General features: G+C 34.8%; 1 protein-coding gene across 1 annotated transcript; it reads left to right on the plus strand.

Annotated features, from left to right (window-relative positions):
- The first annotated feature begins 15943 nt into the window (after window positions 1-15943).
- Window positions 15944-16571, plus strand: LOC118760930. The gene is made up of 2 exons (XM_036498552.1): window positions 15944-16380; window positions 16412-16571. Exons 1-2 carry the CDS (start codon window positions 15944-15946, stop codon window positions 16569-16571), a joined length of 597 nt encoding a protein of 198 aa, XP_036354445.1.
- Window positions 16572-23054: the final 6483 nt, after the last annotated feature.

Here is a 23054-nt window from a genome sequence, read left to right on the forward strand (position 1 = left end):
TTTGAATATCTCCTCAGATCCACTAAATCTGCAATATACCGATCTCTAGGTCCTCTTGCAATTATGGGGGTGATAATTGGTTTTGTTGCCATGAAATTTTTCGACTAACACTGATTAACAACATTACTTGGCAATAGACACATTTTCCTATCACACTACAAATTTCTTCCCTTGTTACTGAATATATTTGGTCTCTTAGTAACGATAGCATTCTGTCTACCAAAATGAGTATTCATATGCTCGATCTTCAATTGTTTTGAAATAGATACCTCAATAATTTTTAACTTTAGCTCACTTTCTTCTAGAGTAAAAAAACGCAGTTTTTTATTTCCGACTTTTATATACGTTTTTTCAGGAACTTTGAAGCAAAAACGATTTTTAAACGTCCTGAGCCTTCTCCTTTCCTCTTTATCGTATATAGTAGTGGTGTTATCAAAATTTTTTATTTCATTAAGTTGGTTTGTCGTTAATTTCAAAAGAACCATATTCTAATTGAACTTTATTGAACAACCCTACTTATTTTCACAGTTTTTAAACTTTATTAAAAGTTATAGTTTTCACGATAAAATATTTTAAAAAAAAAGAACAATAAATTATTAAAATAATTAAGAAAATCATTTTTTCCAATGAAATTAAATATATGAAAAATATTATTATTATAAAATATGGCAGTAGGTGGGTTATCCAACCCAGTGGGCTATAAAACCGGTGACAAAATATTTGAATTTAAATATACTACAAGTATTTATACATGTTTATTTTAAGGTTTCAGATTTATTAATATTTCTTCTATAGTGTTTATCCTTAAATTTTATATTCAAAATAGCACGCTGTTTTTACATCCAAGATGTCTTCTCGCTCAAATAAGAAAAGTCGTCATTATCAAAACGAATATTTAAAATATGCGTTTATTCAAAGTACTGAAGATACAAAACAGCCTTATTGTCTTATTTGTCAATGTTCTTTCTCAAATGATGCGATGAAGCCATCACGATTACAGGATCAAGCACCCGGATAAAATGTCAAAGCCGATTGAATATTATCAAACTTTAAAATACAATTTTGAAAATAAGAAAACGATCAAATCGTTATTCACAAAGCCAGTACATGATGGTTATTTAACATTTATTTATATGTAGTTGTGGGTGCGCAGATCGCTTCTTATAAAATTGCTGAAATATCAAGGGTCTCACTAATAATTTTTAATAAAAATTCAATTTTTATATTTGATTTATTGTTTTATATTTGATTTTTGAGTTATATACAAAAAACAACTAATTAAGGGACAATTCACAAAAATTTGTATGTGGACAAGGGGGCGATAAAATATCTAAGGTTGAGATGAACAAAAAAAGGTTGAGAATGCCTGGTTTAGAGGATCCATTAACAGCACAAAGATCAGAGGTGAGAGAGAATCTCCTGCAGTATACCTCTATTGATTTTAGCTTCTCCCAGTGTTCTGTTTACCAAATTTATACTGATTTTCCACTTAGTATTGAGTTTCTTGATAAACATTACCATCCAACTCTGGAGGCCAGATTTTTGCAGGGTCTGAATTAAGAATTCGTGGTCGACTGATTCAAATCTTTTCCTCACATCAATCCACATACAAGATAGCTTATTCGCATTTTGCTGGTTGATACACTGATTTACGATTGCCTGTTTCTTCACTCCCCGACACATTCTTCGTGTTCCAAGTTGATTGTCGCTAACAAGGCCATATATGCTTTGATATATTTCGATAATTTGTTGTTCACACACTTTGTCATCAGTTTATGCAAGTTGGGCATACACGTTATTTGTCTCAGATCATTGGGTGAATCACAAACATCCATTTTTAGTATGAGGTACGTAATTCCGGTGTAAAACCAATCTTCTGGCATATATTCATCTTTTGCTAAAATCAATGGCCTGATTTTATTTCAACGTCAGTAATTCTAAGGTTGACGCCTAACTTTTACCGAATGTTCACCCTTCCAAAATACTTCTTAACCAGAATAACCTAAAGAAGCATTCTCTCCGCTTTATTACTGACTGACTCCAGGCTTTTCCGCTCTGATCATCATCACGCATTAAACCACTACGCTCAAACAATGGACGAGTCGATTTCTCCTTTCTGTAACCTTGCTGTGTTGACGACTATTCAATCGATCACAGTTTCCGCTGTTCCGATCTTCTCCCCATCCGCAGAAAACTTATTTTTTACTTCCCCGAGGTCCATATCTTAAAAACAGTTAACTGCGTATAGGCGTAGAGACTTATCTGCACGCAACTTTCTTAAACAACCCTTGTGGCATTTGTGACCAGTTTATCCCATGTCATCACATGTGCATTACGCCTAGCTCCGACATCTGACCGTCTGACTTCTGTAAAACGGTATGTCCACACGTTTCAGCTTCAAAGTGACTGTCTTCCTTCCCAATCTTTTATCAGAATGAAACGAAACGTGGCAGAGTTCAAAGAATTTACAACGAGCCGGTTATCAGTTAGCCAGACGTTGAGCCGATCTAAGTTGTCTTGGAGCCTTTCAGAGGCTTTCTAAATGTCCCGATCTCTTGAGACCAATACAATGTCATCCGCATTACTGTCGGTATGAGAGATCTTCCAGGAAGAGGTTGAAAAGGCCCAGAGATAAGGGGGATCCCTGGGGTACTCCGTTGGGCACGAGTCGAGATGTAAACTTCAGGTTTTCCAGGGACACCCCTCCCCTTCGTTCACTTACAAGGTTGGTGATCTAAAACTTGAGCCTTCGTGGAAATTCTGTTTGAAATATCTTCCTTAATAGGGTTTTCCTTGAGACCGAATCAAAGGCTTTGTGTATGTAGACGGAACAGAGCACCGTCTTTAAGTATCTCTGTTTTCTTGCAAAACCAGTACAAATGAAATCCGTAGATGTCTGTAAGTATGTAGACGTTAACTTCTCATTTTTAAATCCATGTTGAAAAGGCCTTACCGGTAAGAATTCTTTTATTCTTCCAAGAACCAACCTCTCTGAGATTTTTGACATTGACCATAACAAGGAAAGGCCGGTCTGAAAGAAGCAAGATCGTCTTTAGGTTTCAGCATCGACCCCATTAGTGCTTGTTTCCATAATGAGAGTATCACATTTTTGTTGATCGAGAGTTGAAGATATCTGTTAGGAACAGGGTTGTTAAAAATCATGATTTTTTTCAAAAAAATCAAAAAAATCTGATTTTTTTGATTTAATCACGATTTTTTTGATTTAAATCAGATTTTTTTGAATTAAATGATCTTTATTTCAAAACGACCCTTTCCACCTGGCTTATCAGAGAACCTCTCTCTTTGTACATAAACACTGAAAAACGGCCACGCAGAACGATCTATCGTAGTTCCTTATGTCCACCGGGATCACTTAACTAGTTTGCATTACGCTTTCTTTCTTGTTTGTAGAAAATATGTATCTAGCGAGTTGCAGATCCATCAAATCTTTCTTAGATGAAGTCGTCGTAGTTACGAAATTGATAATGAATGGTCCTTCATCCTTGGAGGAAATTCGCTTTCAGGTCTCGGCATATTTTCAGGGATATCAATATTACTTCGACATAATAAATGATGCTGCCTCATCCGAGATACAAGACCTTGTATGTCCTTCCCACAATTACGACATCTGGCACGGCTTCCGGTCTTTCCAGGAATAATACGTTTATCAAAATAAGCCCACAAAGAATCACGCTTTCTTCCAGACATTTAAAAAAAATTTAAATGATTTTTTTGATTTTTTTGATTTTTTTTAATGATTTAAATCATTGATTTTATTGTTGATTAAAATCAAATGATTTAAATCTAACAACCCTGGTTAGGAATATAGCTCCTTCGTCATCAAGATTACTGGAATTTTATTTAGACCATCGAGTATGTCGTTTTTGTGGAAGACAAAGTATTCCAGACTTCTTTTACCAAGAAAAAGAAAGGTGCCGACCGTTTCTTAAGTCTTCTGTTTGATGGTAATCTATCCGATTTTCTGTGCGCCATTTTCGCATAAAAATTGATTAAGTTATTCACGTCCTTTTGATCGTAATCCACGTGCCGAATGGCTTTTCACACTTCTCCCGTTGATCTATCCTGTTTCACGCTGTAAAAACTCGATTCCATTTCAAAAATTTATATCTGTGTTCTCTCGCCTTTAATTCGGTATTCAATGTTCTGACACGGATCATTATATCAGAAGTCATTTGGTTAAATTTATTAAGGCGATTTCTTTCCCTGGCCAAGACAGACCTCCTACAACCACTAGCAACATGAGGTTAGTGTTTGGGTATAGCCATTGCTTTTGCTTCCCTGGAACCGTAGCCACTTCGCCACATAGTAATTGTATGCTACAGGAAATTTCCTGATAATGACTTTCCTTTTGATCCTCACCACGATCGGATTGTAGTTGCATCTCGTTTCACAGTGGACTGACTCTACCATTTTCAAGTCAATTTGTCAATTATGAACCTTAAATTTACAATTACAAACTTCAAATGTCATCTGCATAATTCAATTTGCAAGTAAAAACTTCAAATGGCATCTGCAAAACTCAAATTTACAAATTAGAAGTGATCTGAGGATCAGCTTCAATCCAACTGATTAATTCATTTATATTTATTTGATTTTTTTTGAATGTCTTTTACCTTCTCTTTGATGTCTTTCTTTATCTTTATTTTATTTATTTATTTATTAACTCCAAGAGCACCGAGAAAGATAGGTAAGAACTAGCTAATTAGGTGATCCCTGCCTCCAACAACAGCCGTACTCTCCTTACATGATCTTCTGGTGACTCGACCGTAATCCGGAAACGCCTTCTCTTCCTTCTGCAGAGGAACTCAATTGAAGTGCATTTCTTTATAACCGACCGAAATTCCTCTGCATGGGCCACCTTTTCCTAGAGTGGGTTTCCCAGTTCCTTGCAGAAACGTAGGAAACCCTGTCCATTCTTCTGCGTCGCCTCCTCGGAAGCAAGGCTGCCAACTGAGGTGTCAGTGTGGAGCATAATCTTCCTTCTGAGTGAGTTCAAACGTTCCGCTTTCGAACAAGCAATTGCAAACCTCCAGGCTGAGCAGGCATACTCAACCGTCGGGGCAATCACTTGTTGGTATATTTTGCTGACACAATCTTTCAGGGGGAAGGGACTCTTCTTTAACAGAGCTTTCAAGACGTTCCACTTCCGAAGACCTTTAGCTAGGGCTTCCTCTACGTGACTTGAGAACGTCATTAAGGAGTCGAAAACCACGCCAAGGATCTTCTGGGTACGCGAAGAGGGAATAGGTTTGTCTCCAATGAATAGTTCCAGTTCATTCTTGAATTTTCTATCATTAGTAAAGAGGGTGAATTGGGATTTGGATGCAGACACACAACATGTTTGCAGATAGCCAATCACTTACACAGTTGAGGTGTGACTGGACCATTGCGACAGCCACAGAAGGAGATTTATCTCTTGCAGCGATAATCAGGTCGTCCGCATAGGATAGGAACATAATGTCCGGGTCATTAGTAGTGGGTAGGTCATGTAGAAATAGGTTAAAAAGGAGAGGAGATAAAGGGGAGCCTTGTGGGACACTATTGGGTAGTAGTCTTGATCTTGAAGTAGTATTGTCGATACGGACCCTTCCGCGTCGGCCAGTTAAGAAATTTTCCAACCACAGTTTGATGTTCAGATGTAAGTTCGAATCAAATATCTTCCGCGCTAGGAGTTTCCTCGGGACAGAATCAAAAGCCTTTTGTATATCAATGGATACTAAGGCCGTCCGTAGGTGTGTTCCCATGTTGAAACCGTCAGTAATAAACTGGGAGACAGAACACAAGTGGGTCGTTGTGGAACGGTCTGGTCTGAAACCGTGCTGGAATTCTGGCAGTTGTAGAACAGGAGAGATTCGCGTTAATAAAAGCTTTTCCAGTACTTTCGATAAGATACAAGTTATTGAAATTGGGCGGTATGAAGAGGGGGCATCCTTTGGTTTCCCAGGCTTTAGAATTGGCGTAATTAGGGAGTTTTTCCATATATTATGTCGCGAGCGCTGCGAGCGACCGAGCGCAGTGAGCGATCACTCATTTTCTAGATCCGATCAATCAACAAATCTATAAATTGACAAATACCCAGGCTGGTATTTGGGTTTAAATATATTCGATAACAAAAATTAAAATCGATGCCAAAGCAGAATGAGCTTTAAAACCGATTTCATAAATAAAAATAATATTTTAAAATTTATAATTGATATTTTAGAATAATGAGAAAAAATCTAAATGCTTCATAATTTATTAAAATGTCAAAACAAGAATCTTCTGAAGGAGCAAGCCTGTCTGCACAGTTCATTTTTGATTAGAAGACCTAATTTTAGAGATTAATACGAAAAAATAGCAATGAGATCTGTCAAATTATTACCCTCCTCACAACCTAAACCAAATTAGCGTTCAGTATTCATTGATTTTACTTTTTCTATTAAGGTCTACTTATAAATTATTTATGGGATTCAATGGAAACTTAAGTTATTTCAATTTTAATTTTAAATCATGTTAAAATTTTAAATAATTTAATAAATATATTTGTTGATGACAGGCTTGTTAGCTGTCAAAGTCGCCTCTAGCGCTCGATCGCTCGCAGCGCTCGCGACATATTAGGTATCGTACGTAAGTTGATGGAGTCGTTATATAGTCTTGATAGTACGGTCCGTGCCCGGGGTCCCAGGTGTTTGAGCTGAACAGCACAAATCCCGTCGGGGCCACAAGCACGGGTGGGACGTAGGAATTTAATAGCCTTGTCAACATCATCCGGTGTGAAGAAGGTGGAATACGGTTCTGGTCGTGGTCCGAGCCGTTCAGTATGTGGAGTGCAAGAGAAGTTTTTATGGCTGATCGATACATAGTACTTCATAATCTTGTTTGCAAGTTTGCGAGCGGGTTCCGAGGAATTGTGGGCAACGGCCTCAGTTCCTCCGTCCTCCTCGCCGATAAGGCAATTGATCCTTCTTAGCGTTTTCCAGAAGGTGGCGCAGGAATTTCTGTGACATAATCGTCCAACGAGACGACTCCACTTGAGTCCGTTATTGGTCCGGATCAGTTCAGAAATTTTGATATTCAACGAACGTATAGTATGATATGAGTCATTGGACTTGTTTTTCTTCAGGGCATCCCGTTCTTTGATAAGTGATAGGATTTGTGATGTTAATCTTGGATTGAACTTCTTATATGAAGCGACAGGTATAAATAATTTATCAGCTTGCAAAATGATAGTAGACAGGATCTTGGCCGTCCTTTCCACCGTGCAATTCTCCATAGAGAGATCGAGCAGGCAGTCGTCCACATACAGCCCGAAACCATTCCAGTTAGCCTTCGAGTAATTTTTGAACTTCGTAGGGCGGCGCGTTGGACAGAAAGGCCTTCTAAGTGTCAGTACAATGGGGTTATGGTCGCTCGAGGAGCCATAACGAACATTCCACGAGATATATCCAGCCAAGGATGGAGTGCAAAGAGACAGGTCCGGGGATGTTGGGCTGTCTCTTCTACGGGTTGGTGTCCTTGTATGAGCGTATGGATCGTTTAGGATAGTCAACTTATTGAGTACGGAAAGGATGTACTCGCCACGAATGTCGGCAGGTTGAGACCGGAGCCAGAGCGGATGCTTGGCATTTAGGTCGCCGCATAGCAGCAAGTCCTTCAGTCCGCAGAGTTTCAATAAGTTGGGTGTGTATTTTGGGATAAAAGAAGTCGTCGAGCTTTGCGGCGGGACATATACATTGCATAATGTAAAATGTCTTGAGGGTGAGAGAGGAACTTCTATGGAGATTTGTTCAAGAATAGGATCGTCTTGACACAGGGAGGAAACGAATGTTGCAACGTCGGTGAACACAAGCCCATCCTTGATAATTGTCAATAGTCCTCCGCCAAGACATCTCGTCCGGTCCTTTCGCAGTACACTGTAGCCAGGGAACCGAGGTGTTGGGGATGACGCGGAGAGTTTAGACTCCTGGATGAGAACAATGTCCACTTTTAGTCGGGATAGGAGGGAGCGTAACTCCAAGACCTTGCTTCGGACTCCATTGATATTCAGTTGTAGGATAACCAGAGAGTCGGGCCCCGGATTCGGTTCCACGTCGCCAGCCAGATGTAGGAAAGAGAAAGGGAAATTGAAAGGCAACCCCTCCCAAAGTCGTGGGGAGAGGAGAAGGTAGAACGGTTCTTTTTCATGCAGAATATGCACTGGGCGCAACCACAACAACAGGTGAACCGCATCTTTATTTTCAATCCAATTTGGTCAGTTTTTGTCTTTCTTTATCCTTTGACCCTTTGAGGGTGATATGCTGTTCTCAAATTCACTCCAAGAGAGGAACATAGAGACTGCCAATCGCCAAAATTTTCATGTGTTTCAATTATTATTTTTTTGTATCATCACTGTACTTGCGATATCTTGGTTTTTCAGTGATCAAACAATTTTCGATGACTTGAAAATGGTATATTCCGTAGACGTTAAAGAATAAATTTTAGTAAAAATAAATAAATCAATCAATTAAAATGAATAGGTTCCGAAAAAGAAGTAGTTTTATTATGACTAAAGTGCTTCTATGGAGTTATCTTCAATTCTAGGGCTTTTATGGCTCCATTTGGAGGACGGTCTAAATATATTTCTATTATATATCTAAAAATATTAGCACATATAATTTTTACATAACAATGAACCAAAAACCCAATAGCATAGATCGGGATTGGAAGAATACAAAAAAGAGCTATCATTGTATTGATGTTCCGTGACAGTGGTGTTTCGGCTGTACCAGAAACAGCGTAATCGATATAGCCAGAAATAAGAACAAGCTGAAATTTAAAAACAATGACAAACTGACCAAACAAGAAACTGGAGTTAAGACCAAAAATGTAGTTTTCCATATAATTCCAGGACGTTTTCCAACCATTAGTTCAATTTCAGTTGCAAATTTTTCAAAGCCTAAAACTAAAAAAATGAAAATTAACCATAAACATACGCTAAACATGAAATTTCAGACACAGCAACCCACAAATAACCCCAGCTTGTTCCGTTGTCGTAAATATCCACATAGCCATAACCACCCTAAATAAATGCGATTCAGAAATTTTACTCGGTATGTCATCGGAAGACCAAGGAGAAAGCTTATAAAACAAATGGCACCACGAACTGCTACACTTGCTTTTTTGCCGCAATTTGGAATCATGTTTACTAAGGGCGTAATAAATCCCTCTGTGCTAGCAATCTAAAAAATGATTTTTAAACTATATTACCATTGTCCCGAATCCTAAACAGAACATCATTAAATAAAACAGCGTAGCCCAAAACTGTGCTCCTGGCAGAGCCGAAATGGAAGCGGGGTAGCTGATAAATACTAACTCACTTCCTATGTATAAATTAAAAATATATATTCCAACCGTGTTTGGTAACTTCAGGAATTGTTTTATTAGACAAATAAGCAAGATGTCCTGTAGCTGAAAAAATAGCAAATCCGGAGTAGAACGATGTAAAACTGTTTGCAAACGAAACAAAGAGAACATCAAACAAAAAATTGTTTTTGTATTTGTTAAAGCTAGATAGTGTAATGATTCCTCCTGAACATGTTGACAGTGAATAAAATATCTGTGTTGATGCTTCTTTCCATACCTGAATATAATTAATTTCAAATATATTACCGCTAATGAGGAAATTTTAGATATATCTGGCTGAATATAAAACTGGATCCCAGCTTTTGACCCTTTGAGGGTGACTCCCCTGATGAGAAGTATAGTCAGAATAATGTATGGCAAAATTGCTGTAAAGTAGACGACCTAATTATATTTTAAAAAAGTATGCATATTACTTTGCCAACAGTTTTCACTGATCTGGAAAGACTCAAAAATACCATAATCCAGGCAATCGCATATGTCCATGCTAATCCAGAATTGATACTCCCCATGTCACCAATATTTCCTGTGGTTTGTATTATTTTGTAGCTATTAAATTGCGTCATTCAATATATTACTTAAAGAATTCTGCAGATGCTGTGCCTTTGGTGCCTATTATAGATCAAATATTCAATCGAAATACAGTTTATGTTCCAGGAATTGTTACAGGAAGACCATGGTAATGTTTTACTCCACGAATAATACAAATATTGCAAAAATATTGAAACGAGAATGTTGTAATATATTCCAATAAACATTGAAATAAACACGCAAGAATATCCAATGCCTGGACAATATTAATTTGTTAACATACCTCTAAATATTGGGGAAATATCCCAGCATTGAATCATATCAAGTCCTGTAAACTGCCCCAATGCAACCTCCAAATAGAGAATCGGAACACCGATAAGAAATAGACTTATTATGTAGGGAATCAAAAAAATTCCTTATTTAGTTTAAAAATAATTCGAACCTCCTCCATATTTAAAGCACAAGTATGGAAATCGCCAAATATTGCCGAGACCAATAGCAAAAGACAGCAAAGTTAATATAAACTCGATGCTATTAGACCATTTAAGTTTTTCGCTCATTTTTTTGTCACATAATTTTTTTTATTTATATTAATTCTAACCACAAAATTATTTGTTAGCAATAGTTTGTTAATAGCAATTCCGCGTTGCCATAAGCACGTAGTGACTAAGGTTTCGTTCCTGCAGTACTCTCAACTATCCTTTTAGCCAGTTTTTTTCATGTACCCTTGTTCTTTGCGCGTTTACAAATATTCTCAAGATCGTCACTTGTTTTTGTCGGCCGTTAATAAATTAGATTTTAACCACAACTCATTACTAAGGCAGAGGTGAAGCGTGCATCTTGGCCGATTCCGGAATCCAATTCTGTGTTTCAAGAAGTAATCTACAATAATTTCATTGCAAAGAATCATTTAGTTTATTCTCTGAACATGTCCGAAAAGTCTCTAGCGCGAGGTATCAACTTGCTTGCATAATTTCTATAGAGAGTGTCGTTTTTAATAATCTGTGGCCATTTGATAATCGCAATTTTTTTCAATTGATTTCTATAAAAACCGTCCAGTTTTTCAGGTCCATTTTGATGTTACCCATTTTTCTGAGTTTTATAATAAGATTAATTGAAAAAGAAACTAATTAACTAAGTAATTTTCTAACTAGATCCAGAGCTTTCGAAGTGAGCAGAGGATGGCACTCCACGCACCTCCTCCCCTTCTTCCTCCTCTTCTCTGGCACTGTAGACCTATGAGAAGGTGGGCAAGATAAATTGTACGAACACATTATACAAAAGTATCTGAAAATTTGAGGAGATAAGTTTTCTGCGTATTCAGATACTTCACATACAATTCCAACATTTTTTGTGGGCAATGTTTTCAGCATCGCTCAAAAGCGACCAGTACCTTTTAGTAAACCTCCACTTCTCATCATTGCCTATCGATAGCCGCCAAATCAAAGTTAAGTCTTTTTTTCCGAATTGATATTTTATTAATGGTCATAACTAGGGCAACCACAAATATGACCTTAAAAATATGACTTTTTTGATCTTATAATTAGAAAATATGACCTTATTGGTTAGAAAAAATGACGTTATGGCCAGATAAATTGAGCAATCTTTTGGCCCTTTTTCGGAGGACTAAAATTTATAAATAATCAGATTTTTAGTAACAAACCTTATTTTTAAATTTTTTGGACTTGTAGTTATCTAAATTAAAATAGTCAAAAATTCAAAATTTTAAATAAAATTTTCCTGAGGCTGGGATTTTACCCACAACCACGTACAGTGAAACCTCTCGAATCCGCTGCTTCTCGAATCCGCCGCTTCTCGAATCCGCTTGTTTTAATCAAAAATTTGAAATTTCCTATGAATGATTCTTGAATCCGCTTGTTTCTCGAATCCGCTCCTCAAGTATTATGAAAAATAATTTTTTTATCTAATTGTAAGTTAAATTAATTAACATTTTAAAATTCTCATTACACGTTAAATTGTATTTTTGTGATGCGTCGCTGTGTTAGACTTTCTATCAACGAAAAAATTTCTATACTACGTTATATTTCTGACAACCCATTCGTTTCTGCACCTCAAATTTCCAGGATTTTTTCTTCACGGTTAAAAAAGAAAATTTCTCCGAGAACTATAAACGACCTTAAATCAAAATCGGACCTTTTGAATAGGACTGACATCAAAAAATTAAACCTAACGAGAATTCCAAAACTCAAATTTAATGAAATTGATGTAGCGATGATAACATGGATTAACTTAATGGAATCTAGTGGAGCAATTCTATCAGATTCGATGTTAATTGCAAAAGCTCTTAAGTTTGGAAAAAATTTTCCAGAATTTAAAGCAAGTCGTGGGTGGCTAGAAAAGTTTAAATTACGAAATGGTATCAAGTTAAGAAAATTTCACGGAGACAGTGGATCAGTAAATCATGATGAAAAATCTATTACTGATTTTAATGAAACAATGAGTTTAAAAATTGAACAATATGGATTGGACAATGTTTATAATGCAGATGAAACTGGTGTTTTTTACAAGGCGATTCCTTCCAAAAGTGTGTGTACCAAATCACGGCCTGGAATAAAGTTGTCGAAGGATCGATTTTCGTTACTATTATGCGCAAATTGTTCTGGTTCCGATAAAAGAAGGCCTGTGATGATAGGAAGATTCAAAAGTCCAAGGTGTTTTAAAAATTTCAACATTGGAAAATATGTTACCTACACCCATTCCAATAAGGCATGGATGAACCGTGAAATTTTTAACAAGTGGCTCAGTGATTTTGATTGTGAACTTGCAAAGAAAAAAAGAAAAATTCTACTTGTAATAGATCAATGTCCATCTCATCAAATTATTTAATAATTATACTTAGGAAACAATTATTGAAGAGGAATCAAATGAGAAAAAAGTTGATCTCTCAGAAGCCTTCAGAGCTCTAGAGATTATTAAAACTTATGCTTCTCAGGTAAATGCAGATATAGATGATCATGAAAATATTATGCAAATTGGGGAAATGTTAAGAAAATCAATTAAAAAAAATAAAATTTCTGATTTTTTTGAATATAAATAATTTTATGTATTCAGTCATTTGTATATAAAAAGAAATACTTAATCTATATTGTAAGTTCATATTTCAACTATAAAATATTATTTAAATTGCCTCTCGAATCCGCCGATTTCTCGAATCCGCCGATTTTTTGGTCGGTCCCAAAATCGGCGGATTCGAGAGGTTTTACTGTACTTCCCAGAAAAACATGGTTAATAAATCATTCACCTTATGTCAGTTCTAGCAGAACTTATATATTATTAAGAATTAAAATTTATTAAAATAAAACATTAAATAAGGTTTAATATTTTCATCCTTGAAGTTTCTGCCTTTCGCTAAAAGTTTATTTAGCATCGAGAAACTTCTTTCGACAGATAATGTGGTTCCCGGACATTTCCATAAATACACGAATAATTCAGGAGGGAAATCTCTCAAATTAGCTTCTTGAATGCTATTTCATGGCATTGAATTTGTTCTTTTTAAATATTGTGCAATCTCACATGGATCTTTCCCAAAGTCGATAGAATGAATACATTGAATAGCATCTTTAACAGTATAAAAAGTACTAGAAACAAGATTTCTGGAATGTGTCTCACTAGGCAGTTTAAATCCCAAAGTTTTAAAAAAAAGTTTGAAAATAGACATCCCTTAATTTGAACAACGGAATATTTGTTTTGGTCATCATTTCGACCAAGCTAATTGCGAAAGACTCTTCGGAAACCACATCTTTAGAAATCAACTTAATTTGTACATTAAATTTTCCTGATTCTAATCTCTTTTTGTGTTTCAACGTTTGGCGATGTTGTTCAACGTTGAAACATTTTCCATATTTAACAGGAACACAACATTTTAAACAATAAAGTCTCCCGTGATCATCCTCTTCGAATTCGTAAGGAAATTTGTTAATTCTATTATATATTTTCTTTTTATTTAATTTTTTAGGTTTAGACATCACAACAAATATATTTAAGCGTGCTTAATCCACCTTGTATAATTGATCAGTTTAGCTTTTTTTGACGAAAATTAAATTGAGTTCTTAAAAATTGTTGGAATTTTACCAATTTACAATTCAATTCTAACCTGCGAACAATTAAAATTAAAATACAGTCTAAATAATTTCGGCCAAATTCATATAAATGTAGCTGCACACTTTTTTAATTACTTAAGCTTCGAAAAAAATTTTCAGGCCTCCTTAGAAAAGCAAAATCCTAGAGTTTCTAATAAACTGACTCCAAAAAACTAAAAAAATAAAAACATAAACTTTTCCTAAGATAGTATCTAACAGTTAGTTAGTTGATAAGTTGGATCCGACTTTGCTAATATATAAAAACTTGCTGGGTATTAAAAATATTGACTGTTAATTGATTTTTCAGAAGAGACTTGAAGTTAACAAATACAAAGTGTGGGACAAGAAGGTCAAAAAACAAAAAGGGGATTTATTATTAATTAGATGTAGTTACTTTATAATTTGTAATGCTAGTTATTATAATTCAAAAAATAATAAATAAATTTGTTTGTGTATGTGTTGATTTCATGGATCCAAGATTACCGGTGATTGAAATATGTAATGAACTTACTGAAGTATAAATACGTTTATAAATATAGAATATATCATTTCTATCCGAGAACGTCGATAAAATAACAACCTTGCTCAAAAGATTGCCGTCTGTCTGTGAAAGCCTTCCTTCTGACGTTTTTCTTGGAGTTTTTAACAAACTAATAAAGCCAACAATTGGTAGTGGGGCATCACTTAACGTTAGCTGAACTTATCTTCAAATGTTCTCGCAATCTATACAGCGGTGTCTCTTTATACGATGCTCTCTGTCATCTTTTCGTGGTTAGTTGTGTCCATTTATAATAAAATAGTGTCTTTGTGGATTAAACAAGAAAGTGTTGGTTGTCTTAGTTGAGAATTTTGTCCCAAAGTTAATAAGTCTTATCTTAATAAAAGGCTTTAACAAAACTGCCTCAATCCAGGTTCATTGCATTAATAAACTAATTTAAAGATCATTTCTACAGTGAACTGCTTGTTGTATCAGTCTCCTCGTATGGCAGTCGACAAACTATTCCCACAAAGTCCGGGATTCAAACAGAAAATGTTTTTTTCGATATTTTATTAAAACAGGGTCGATTTATTCAAAAGTATTTTTACTTTTGGCGGTATACAAAAATATTTAATATTCAGACGTGGAATATCAGGCTGGGGTCTTTGAGTTACTTAATCACATCTACACACCCGGTGTGCTTCAAAGTGTATTGTCAGACTGTTTGGAGGAAGGAATGAATACTATTTTGAATAACCTTAACGAGTCTAACTACGATGAGGTACTTTATTCCCCCAAAATTGGTAGAAAACACGAGAAATGTTAAATCTAGTCAATAAAAAAATGTCCACTGGGGTGAGGACTGCGGCTGGCTTGGAAATTTGTGTAGGGGGTTTCAAAATAGGGAAGGGCTGGCTTGATTTTAGCGAATGCACAAAAAAGTTTACATATACCGAGATTGTACCTGCTTTAAATGCATTTAGGCATCTGGGGATCTTCCAATCATAATACTTATATCAGAGATTGTTATATTCACTGCAAATGGTGGTAGCATTGAAGTACATTTGTAGGCTTAGATTTGGTCATAGTGGCTAATGACAGTGTTTATATACAGTTTAAATGGCCGGTTGGTCATGCAATCACCATCAGACTGGCTCCCGACGAAAATTCCAGTTCGTTCATTTCTTATCTTGAAAATGAATTTCTTGCCTTCAAAAATCGAGTTATTTATGCTTCATTGACATAATTTAGACAAACGTGAATGTTTGTGAAAACGCGGAGGAAATGTTATTTTTTGATAATATTAATTAGGAGTTGCAACGTGGGAAATACTAATAAATCAGTACAATATTTTGGATTATGTTAGCCCAATAGAGTCGTTAGAGCTTCATCACAGAATAAACCAAAACGTCGTTCAAGCCTGTTTTTATCAAAGATGACGGCTTGGAATCGAAAGGTATTCTACTTTGTTAATATAATTAAGAATGATAAGCTAAAAAGGGGTTCTTTACCTCGTGTGACAAGTGAAGAAGGTCTTTGTTCTACAGATTATATTACCGACAAAAATTCATTAAAAAAGCATGTCGATATTCTCGGAAACAAGGACGGATCATACCAACAAAGTTCTTTTAATTCATTGGTACCAAATCTCGTGGAACCTTCTCCTAAAGAATTAAAGCATAATTCAAACAATCGTCGCTCAATATGTGGAAATAAGTCAAATTTGGAAGAAATTAACATTTTTTCTCCAAAAAAGCGTCCCCGTCAAAATTTGGTAAAGACTCCTTCAGTAGATATGGTTGCAAATTCCATGGCAAAGCGTGTTGACAAATGCATCGAGTTCATTGAACATACAACGAGTAAGCGGACAAGGTTTTGTTATAGTACAAAAATGCATTTGTAGTGAAATTAATATCGCCATTCGAAAAGTTTTAAAAGAGAATGAAGGACTAGTTGACAGGACAGAGAAATTAGCACTCAAGATGAGAGGCGAGGACGAGAGAATGCGAGTACTAATTGTTGCTAATGGTTTATCAGATATCGTCGTCTATTTTATTAAATAAAATAACGGAGACGGTTAAAGTCCATGAAGAAAAGTATACTTTTATTGGTTGTTTTCAGTATTAATAAGTACGAGGAACAGCTTCTCATAATAAAACAAGAAATGAATAATCTATTAATGGAGATTAATGATGTTTAAATTATATTTACTTAGTATTAGTTGAAGAAGCCTGAGATTAGTTGTTCTACGGTTAAAAATAAAATGATTGAATATATCAAAGAACAATTCAAAGATTAATCATTTTTGTGATCGTTTTTTTTTCTTTGTTTATAATAAATTCGATGCTTTTAAATGATTTGATTCAAATAACAGTTTTTATTTTTTGTGGATCCTATTAATATAAAATATAATCGTTTTGATGTAATAAAAGATCGGATACTGTGTGGGACGTTGAATTGACGATTTTTTACTAGGGAACTATGAGTTTTTCTTTGAAAAGCAAGAAATATAAAAATTAAATATTATATTCTTGCGTATAAAATCACAATATTATTGTTTTTTGGAAATATAAGTGATTATCTGAACCTAAAAACATTGCCTCTTTCGAAGTGCGTATTGAGATATTCAACTTAATCCACACATTCAAATTCTCGCACAACGATTGAAGTCGATGGGTTTTGAACTTTTTGGACCGCCTCAATATTTTTTTGTTTTCAAAACGACCAAAATTTTATTCAAAAAGAATAAATTATTTTTGGTAGAGACCCTACAAAGTGTTCTAAAAACTGAGGTGTTCCAGCTCAGAGGTCTTTTCAAAATCGGAGTTCGACTGTTTTCTGTGAAAGATAAAGGCTTTGTCACCATTTTGGGAAGGTGAGGTATAGATACTTAAAAAGCGAATCTGTCATTTAAATGTTGGGACCTGGTAAATATTCGCAAACTTATCGACTGTTTGGTGAAATCTTAGATACTTGCTACTATTGATTTTAGACGATGGGGTGGGGCTGGGTGGTGATCAAATTCTATAGACATGAAATTTATCTTCCTTAGTGCGAGAGGGATTACGTGGCGAATTAACGGTCAACATTGTAAGACTGTTTTTTAAAAAGCATTCAGAAACGTTGGCTTAGTAGTAATTACACGCGACTAACAATTCAACGAAAATTAAAATTTTTCGGTATAAGCTTTAAAATAAACTCTCATCTTGATAGAAAATTTCTGATAGATTTTTTCATTTGTTTAAAGTAAAGATTTGATGAAGATCAAGTATTTACAAATTTCAAGGATAATTATTAATTATCGCCTATGTGCGAAAATCTGTCGCTTTGGGCTGCACAGTTCATCGTGTAGACGCTGTGCTGACCGTATCCCGCGGCTCTTAACGACCTTATCAGGAGAGCTCTGGAAGTCGCCGGAATCCCCTCCTTGCTTGAACCCTCTGGGATCGATCGGGGGGACGGGAAAAGGCCTGACGGGATCACTGTGTTTCCCTTCAACAGGGGGAAGCCTCTTACCTGGGATGCCACGTGTGTGGACTCTTTCTAGCCTCAGAACCTGCTGATGTCCGCATCCGCTCCTGGATCTATTGTCACAACCGCGGAATGCAAAAAGATGCGGAAATACTCCTCACTTACGGAGAAGTTCCAATTCCTTCCATTCGCGTTTGAGACTTCCGGTTCCTTAGGCAGTAAGGCAATTAGCTTCGTTCAGGAGATCGGGTCCCGCATGTCTGCTATCACAGGCGACGCCCGCGAATCAAGATGGTTTTTCGAGCGGATATCCCTTGCGATAGTACGCTCTAATTCTTTATCGATCGCGTCGGTTTCCCGCCGGTTTAATTAATCAACATTAATTTTGACAATTTTCAAATCTGGAATCAGATTGCCTAAGGAAAAAAATTATTAATTAGGATAATTTCAAGGATAATTATAATTTTTAAGTATTTGCAATACTCAGTTTGCAGGGTATACGAGTTTTAACGATATTTCGAAGATATGCGAAAGGATTTTCCTCAAAATATAAAAATGGCTGATTCATTTTGACAACTTTTTGACGAAGAAAACTTTTCGAAATTTTCTCAAATTGCCGAAAAAATGACGGAACCAAATATTGCCAATTTCGGAGTATTCACTGTACTTGTTCTGGTATCAAATTTAGACATTAAAATTAGAAATCGGTTTGTCGTCAAAAAAAGAGATTATCAATGTTTAAATCCTTGAAATTAAAATCGCAACTATTAATTCGCATTTATGAACTTTCGTTATTTTCATTGGATTATTATTACATATTTAATATGGGGAATAATTGGAATTTTAGGAACAATTTTAATTTGGAATAACGACAAAACTACAAATATTTCTTACCCAATTCCCTACATAAGGTAAAATTTTACAGTCCTTAAAAATAGTGATATCGCAAATGAACGTCCTCAAAGTTCCTTTTTTTCGTTATTCTTCACTATTTCATTTCTAAATGGTTTGTTAGTTAATTTATACAATAGCATTAATTATCGAATTGATTATTTTATTTCGCAATCGTCGCGAACTAACAATTTTGAATAAATCTCAACGTTTAAATAATTTTTTATTCGTTAATGCTATTATAACAGTATTTGGACTTTTGATTCCAGTGAATTTCCAAGTATTTTTGTTTATTTAAAAGTTTATAGCTCGACCCACTTTCGAAGTTACACTTGTATGCTGCTCTCGTCGGGTTTATTGGAAATACATTTGGAGTTTGTTTGCTCTCTGTGGTCTCTACTATGCTTTACCCAAAGTTCAAGTGTAAGAAAGATATCATAATTCAATGGATATTATCAAGTTTATTGTTCATTTCATTTTCATTGTGTATTTTATTTTTTTATTAAAAATTATAGATTTTATATTTTTAATATGTGCAAAAATAAATGAGAGTAAAGTATGATTTGTTTTGTTATAAAATAGGTATTTTATACTGTGAGTTCGGTTTTTGAATGGGCAATGTTGGTAGTTATGTATTTCTATTTTGGTTCTTATTATTTTGAATTTCGGAAACTCGGAATCGACATCTTGTGGAGTGAAACATCTAGAAATTGTCAAATTTCAATTAATTAACGCCATTTAAAAATTTAGTTAAACAATAAAATGTCTTTTTCATTATACTAAAATCTGGTTCAAATAATTGTCACAAACAAGTCTTGAATATTATATCTCTACATATAAACTAATTTTGGTATGTACGGCTTGTCAAATCGTGTCGTGTTAAATTAAAATTTACTAAACTCATCTCCTCATGTAGTAGAAATTATTATGGCTAATTTGTCACTATTGGGAAATATTAAAACGATATGCAAAATCAGTTCTATGTGTCTATTGAGATACGTAAAAGACGAATTGCGAGTCATCTCCAAATCTGGACTGTAAATAAATATCGAAAAGAAAATACTCTTTTTGGATTCTCTTGATCGTTCAAAAGAAAAAGGATCAAACAAAGTTGACTTTAAAAACAATTAATGGTTACCTAAGATAATATAAGCCCAAGTTATCTTTTATTTTCTTGCGAAGTTTTAATTTCGGGATCTGGAATTCAGCAGAATTATCTATTGGGATCTTTACTTTTTGTCTTTTCCATGGACCAAAATGACGCTAAATAATTGATACTCTAAAGATGTTAATTTCAGTGAATCTTTTGATTGTCTTTTGTCCATATAAAATTCAGTTATAGACTCCTAAGTCGTGGTTAGTAAGAGAACCCCTGTAAATCTGTGCTTCAACATTCTTCACTTAAACACGTAATTTAGTTAAAAACTAAAAAATTGATGTAAGTTGTTTATACGATTACCATCAGTTATCATAAGAGTAACCACTAAGTTGATCTAAAAAATCAAAAATTGACCTCCAAAAGTCATACAAAATTGATCCAAAAAGAGGAAAATTGACCAAAATGTAGACCTACAAAGAAGTTTCTCAGACAATTTTTATGCAATAAATTTTTCTAGAAACATGAGTTATGTAGAATTATATAAAAATTCCCAAATTTTCTAGTTGACAAGTCAGGCAAGATTCCTCAGATATACTCAACAGACCACTTGTTATTCATAGACGACCTAAAAGTGTTTGCTCAAAAGGAAGATACTGTAATGAGGATGATGGTCGAGGTTGATCAATTTTTTCAAGCTCCCGGATGGTAGCAAAATGCTGAAAAGTCTGGAACTAATCCTGAAGGGTCGAGTGGCAAAGATGCGCTGCTTGACGGGATTGATGGTTATTAGTAGGGCAACCAAAAAATTGCACTTTTTAATAAAAAAAATTGCAAAAATGAATTTTAAAATTGTAAAAAATTGCAAAAATAATTTTTTTTAATTGTAAACATTACATTATGCAAAAAATTAACGAAATTATTTATTGTAATAGGAAATCAAATATTCCTGAACATTTTCAGGTTTAAAGTTCCTCTCTTTACTAAGAATTTTCGTCAAAAGAGATATTGCCCTTTCGATAGATGCTGAACTTGCGCTACATTTTCTGAGATGTGAATAAACTTCTGGCGATAGATTCTTATTTGAGAATTCAAGAATACTTAGTATTCCTGATTTCTCAAGCTTTTTTGATATATAGGATTTTATGTCGCATGGATCTGATGTAAAGTCTAGGGTGTTTAGATCACCATAAGCTGTTGCAATGGAGTAATCAAGCAATTCAGTATTTGAAATCATTTCAATTAATCCCAAATAATTTGAACTGATTTGGGTTAAGCTTGGAAACAACGTAGGATTATTCACTGATTTTTTTGCCTAAAATAATTAAAAACTAAAACATTTTGTATTAAAACTCCATCTCCTTCAAATTCAGATACGATTTTAATAATTTCTGGAAGATTCTGGGAGTAATATTTTGCTGCTTTTAGCCAGCTTCCCCATCTTGTAACCACAACTTCGGGTGGATTTCCGATTCGTGAAAACATCTCCAAACGTCTCTTGTTTTTGACTGTGGCAGCCTTTATAGACGAAATCAATTCATCAACATCTGCGAAGTATGCCTTAATCTTTAGAGCACAGTTGTGCAATAAATGTGACACGCAAGTCACGTGGAAAAGATTTTGGTATATCAATTTCATTGATGCCCCAGCTAAAATTAAATTTATTTATATATACCACTGGTCATATATCTCGCCCCATCTGTAACGAATAATATAAAATTTTCACGTTCAATAGAAAATTTCTTTATTACTTTGTCCACCTCAACACAAATTGTTGAAGTAGTAGGCGGATAATATAGATTGGTACACGATACTAAATGAAGATTTTTTGGAGTGGAGATTTTCCCAATCAAAGTAATTAAAAAACGAGTTCCATTGATTTGGGCTTCATCACAAACAAAAAAAACACATTCCCCACTATTGAATAACTTAAAAAAAACATTTTATATTTTGATATTTCTTTAACATTTAACCTGCAAGATGATTCAGATGGCAAAGGATATGTTTCCTGCTCAAAAAGCCGTATGAGGGAAGGATGTCTGATTTTATAAATTGGTATGTTTGCCTCCAAAAACGCTTGTGTTACTTTGATCCCCCAATCCTTTCGAGTATCCGTTATCGCCGAAAGAAATGTTTGTGAACTCTGAGATGAATTTGTCCATTCTATAAATTTAAATTCAAAGAAATACTGTGTGCTTTTAAATGTTTTTTTGAAGAACGGTGCGCATCAACAAAAAATTTTGTGTCACACCGTACAACAGTTGAGCAATTGGAGCAAAATAAATTCCCTTCACTGTCAATAACAAACTCGGGGAATTTCTTTGCATAAAATGAAATTTTCTGTGACACTGTCCTTTTACCCATTACAACAAACAACTAAAACACGTTTTAATAATCTTTTACTTATAATTATATTATTTTTTAATAAAAAAATTTTTTTTTTAATTTAAAAAAATTGCAAAAAATTGTAAAATGACTACAAAAAATTGCAAAAAATTGCAAATTTAAATCGAATAAAAATATAATTAAAATTAATGTCTATTCATTACTTTATTATTTATCGAATTTTAATTAAATTATATTTAATTGCAAAAAATTGCAATTGGTTGCCCTAGTTATTAGCTTAAAGTTTTTTTTTAATCAAGAACGATTTATTTCAGAAACGAGTTAATTATAAGACAGGCTAGTCTTCCTCGGCTGACGACATAATCGAATAGGCATTGCCGCGAACAACGGCCAAACCTATTCTTTGTCGAAGCCATGTTGGTTCCCTCCAATCGTTTTTTACATGAGCAATTTTTCGTCCGATTTCTTTAAGGAATGACTCAGTTACAGTTCCTGTGACACCCGAAGTCTCGACTGCCACATGAACAAAGCGGTACGAATCCCCGATTGTGGAATATTTGGCAATTTTTGTTTTTTCAGCAAAGTTAGCGGCCGATCCAGGTGAACGCAAGGAAATGTTGATGTTCTTTCAAGTGAAAGTGTCCACGCATGTCGAGTCCCAAACTAGTGGTTTTCCCCCAGAGTAGGGAAAAAGAGTCACTCCATCTGGCCTTCTCCCATCATAAGTTTTGGAAAACTGGAA

This window comes from Octopus sinensis, unplaced genomic scaffold, assembly GCF_006345805.1.
Source record: "Octopus sinensis unplaced genomic scaffold, ASM634580v1 Contig02042, whole genome shotgun sequence".
Taxonomy (NCBI): domain Eukaryota; kingdom Metazoa; phylum Mollusca; class Cephalopoda; order Octopoda; family Octopodidae; genus Octopus; species Octopus sinensis.

Coding starts and splice junctions, on each gene's coding strand:
- LOC118760930 (XM_036498552.1), top strand. CDS start 15,944: ATGACGGCTTGGAATCGAAAGGTATTCTACTTTGTTAATATAATTAAG. Junction 16,381..16,411: donor ACAACGAGTAAGCGGACAAG/GTTTTGTTATAG, acceptor ATGCATTTGTAG/TGAAATTAATATCGCCATTC.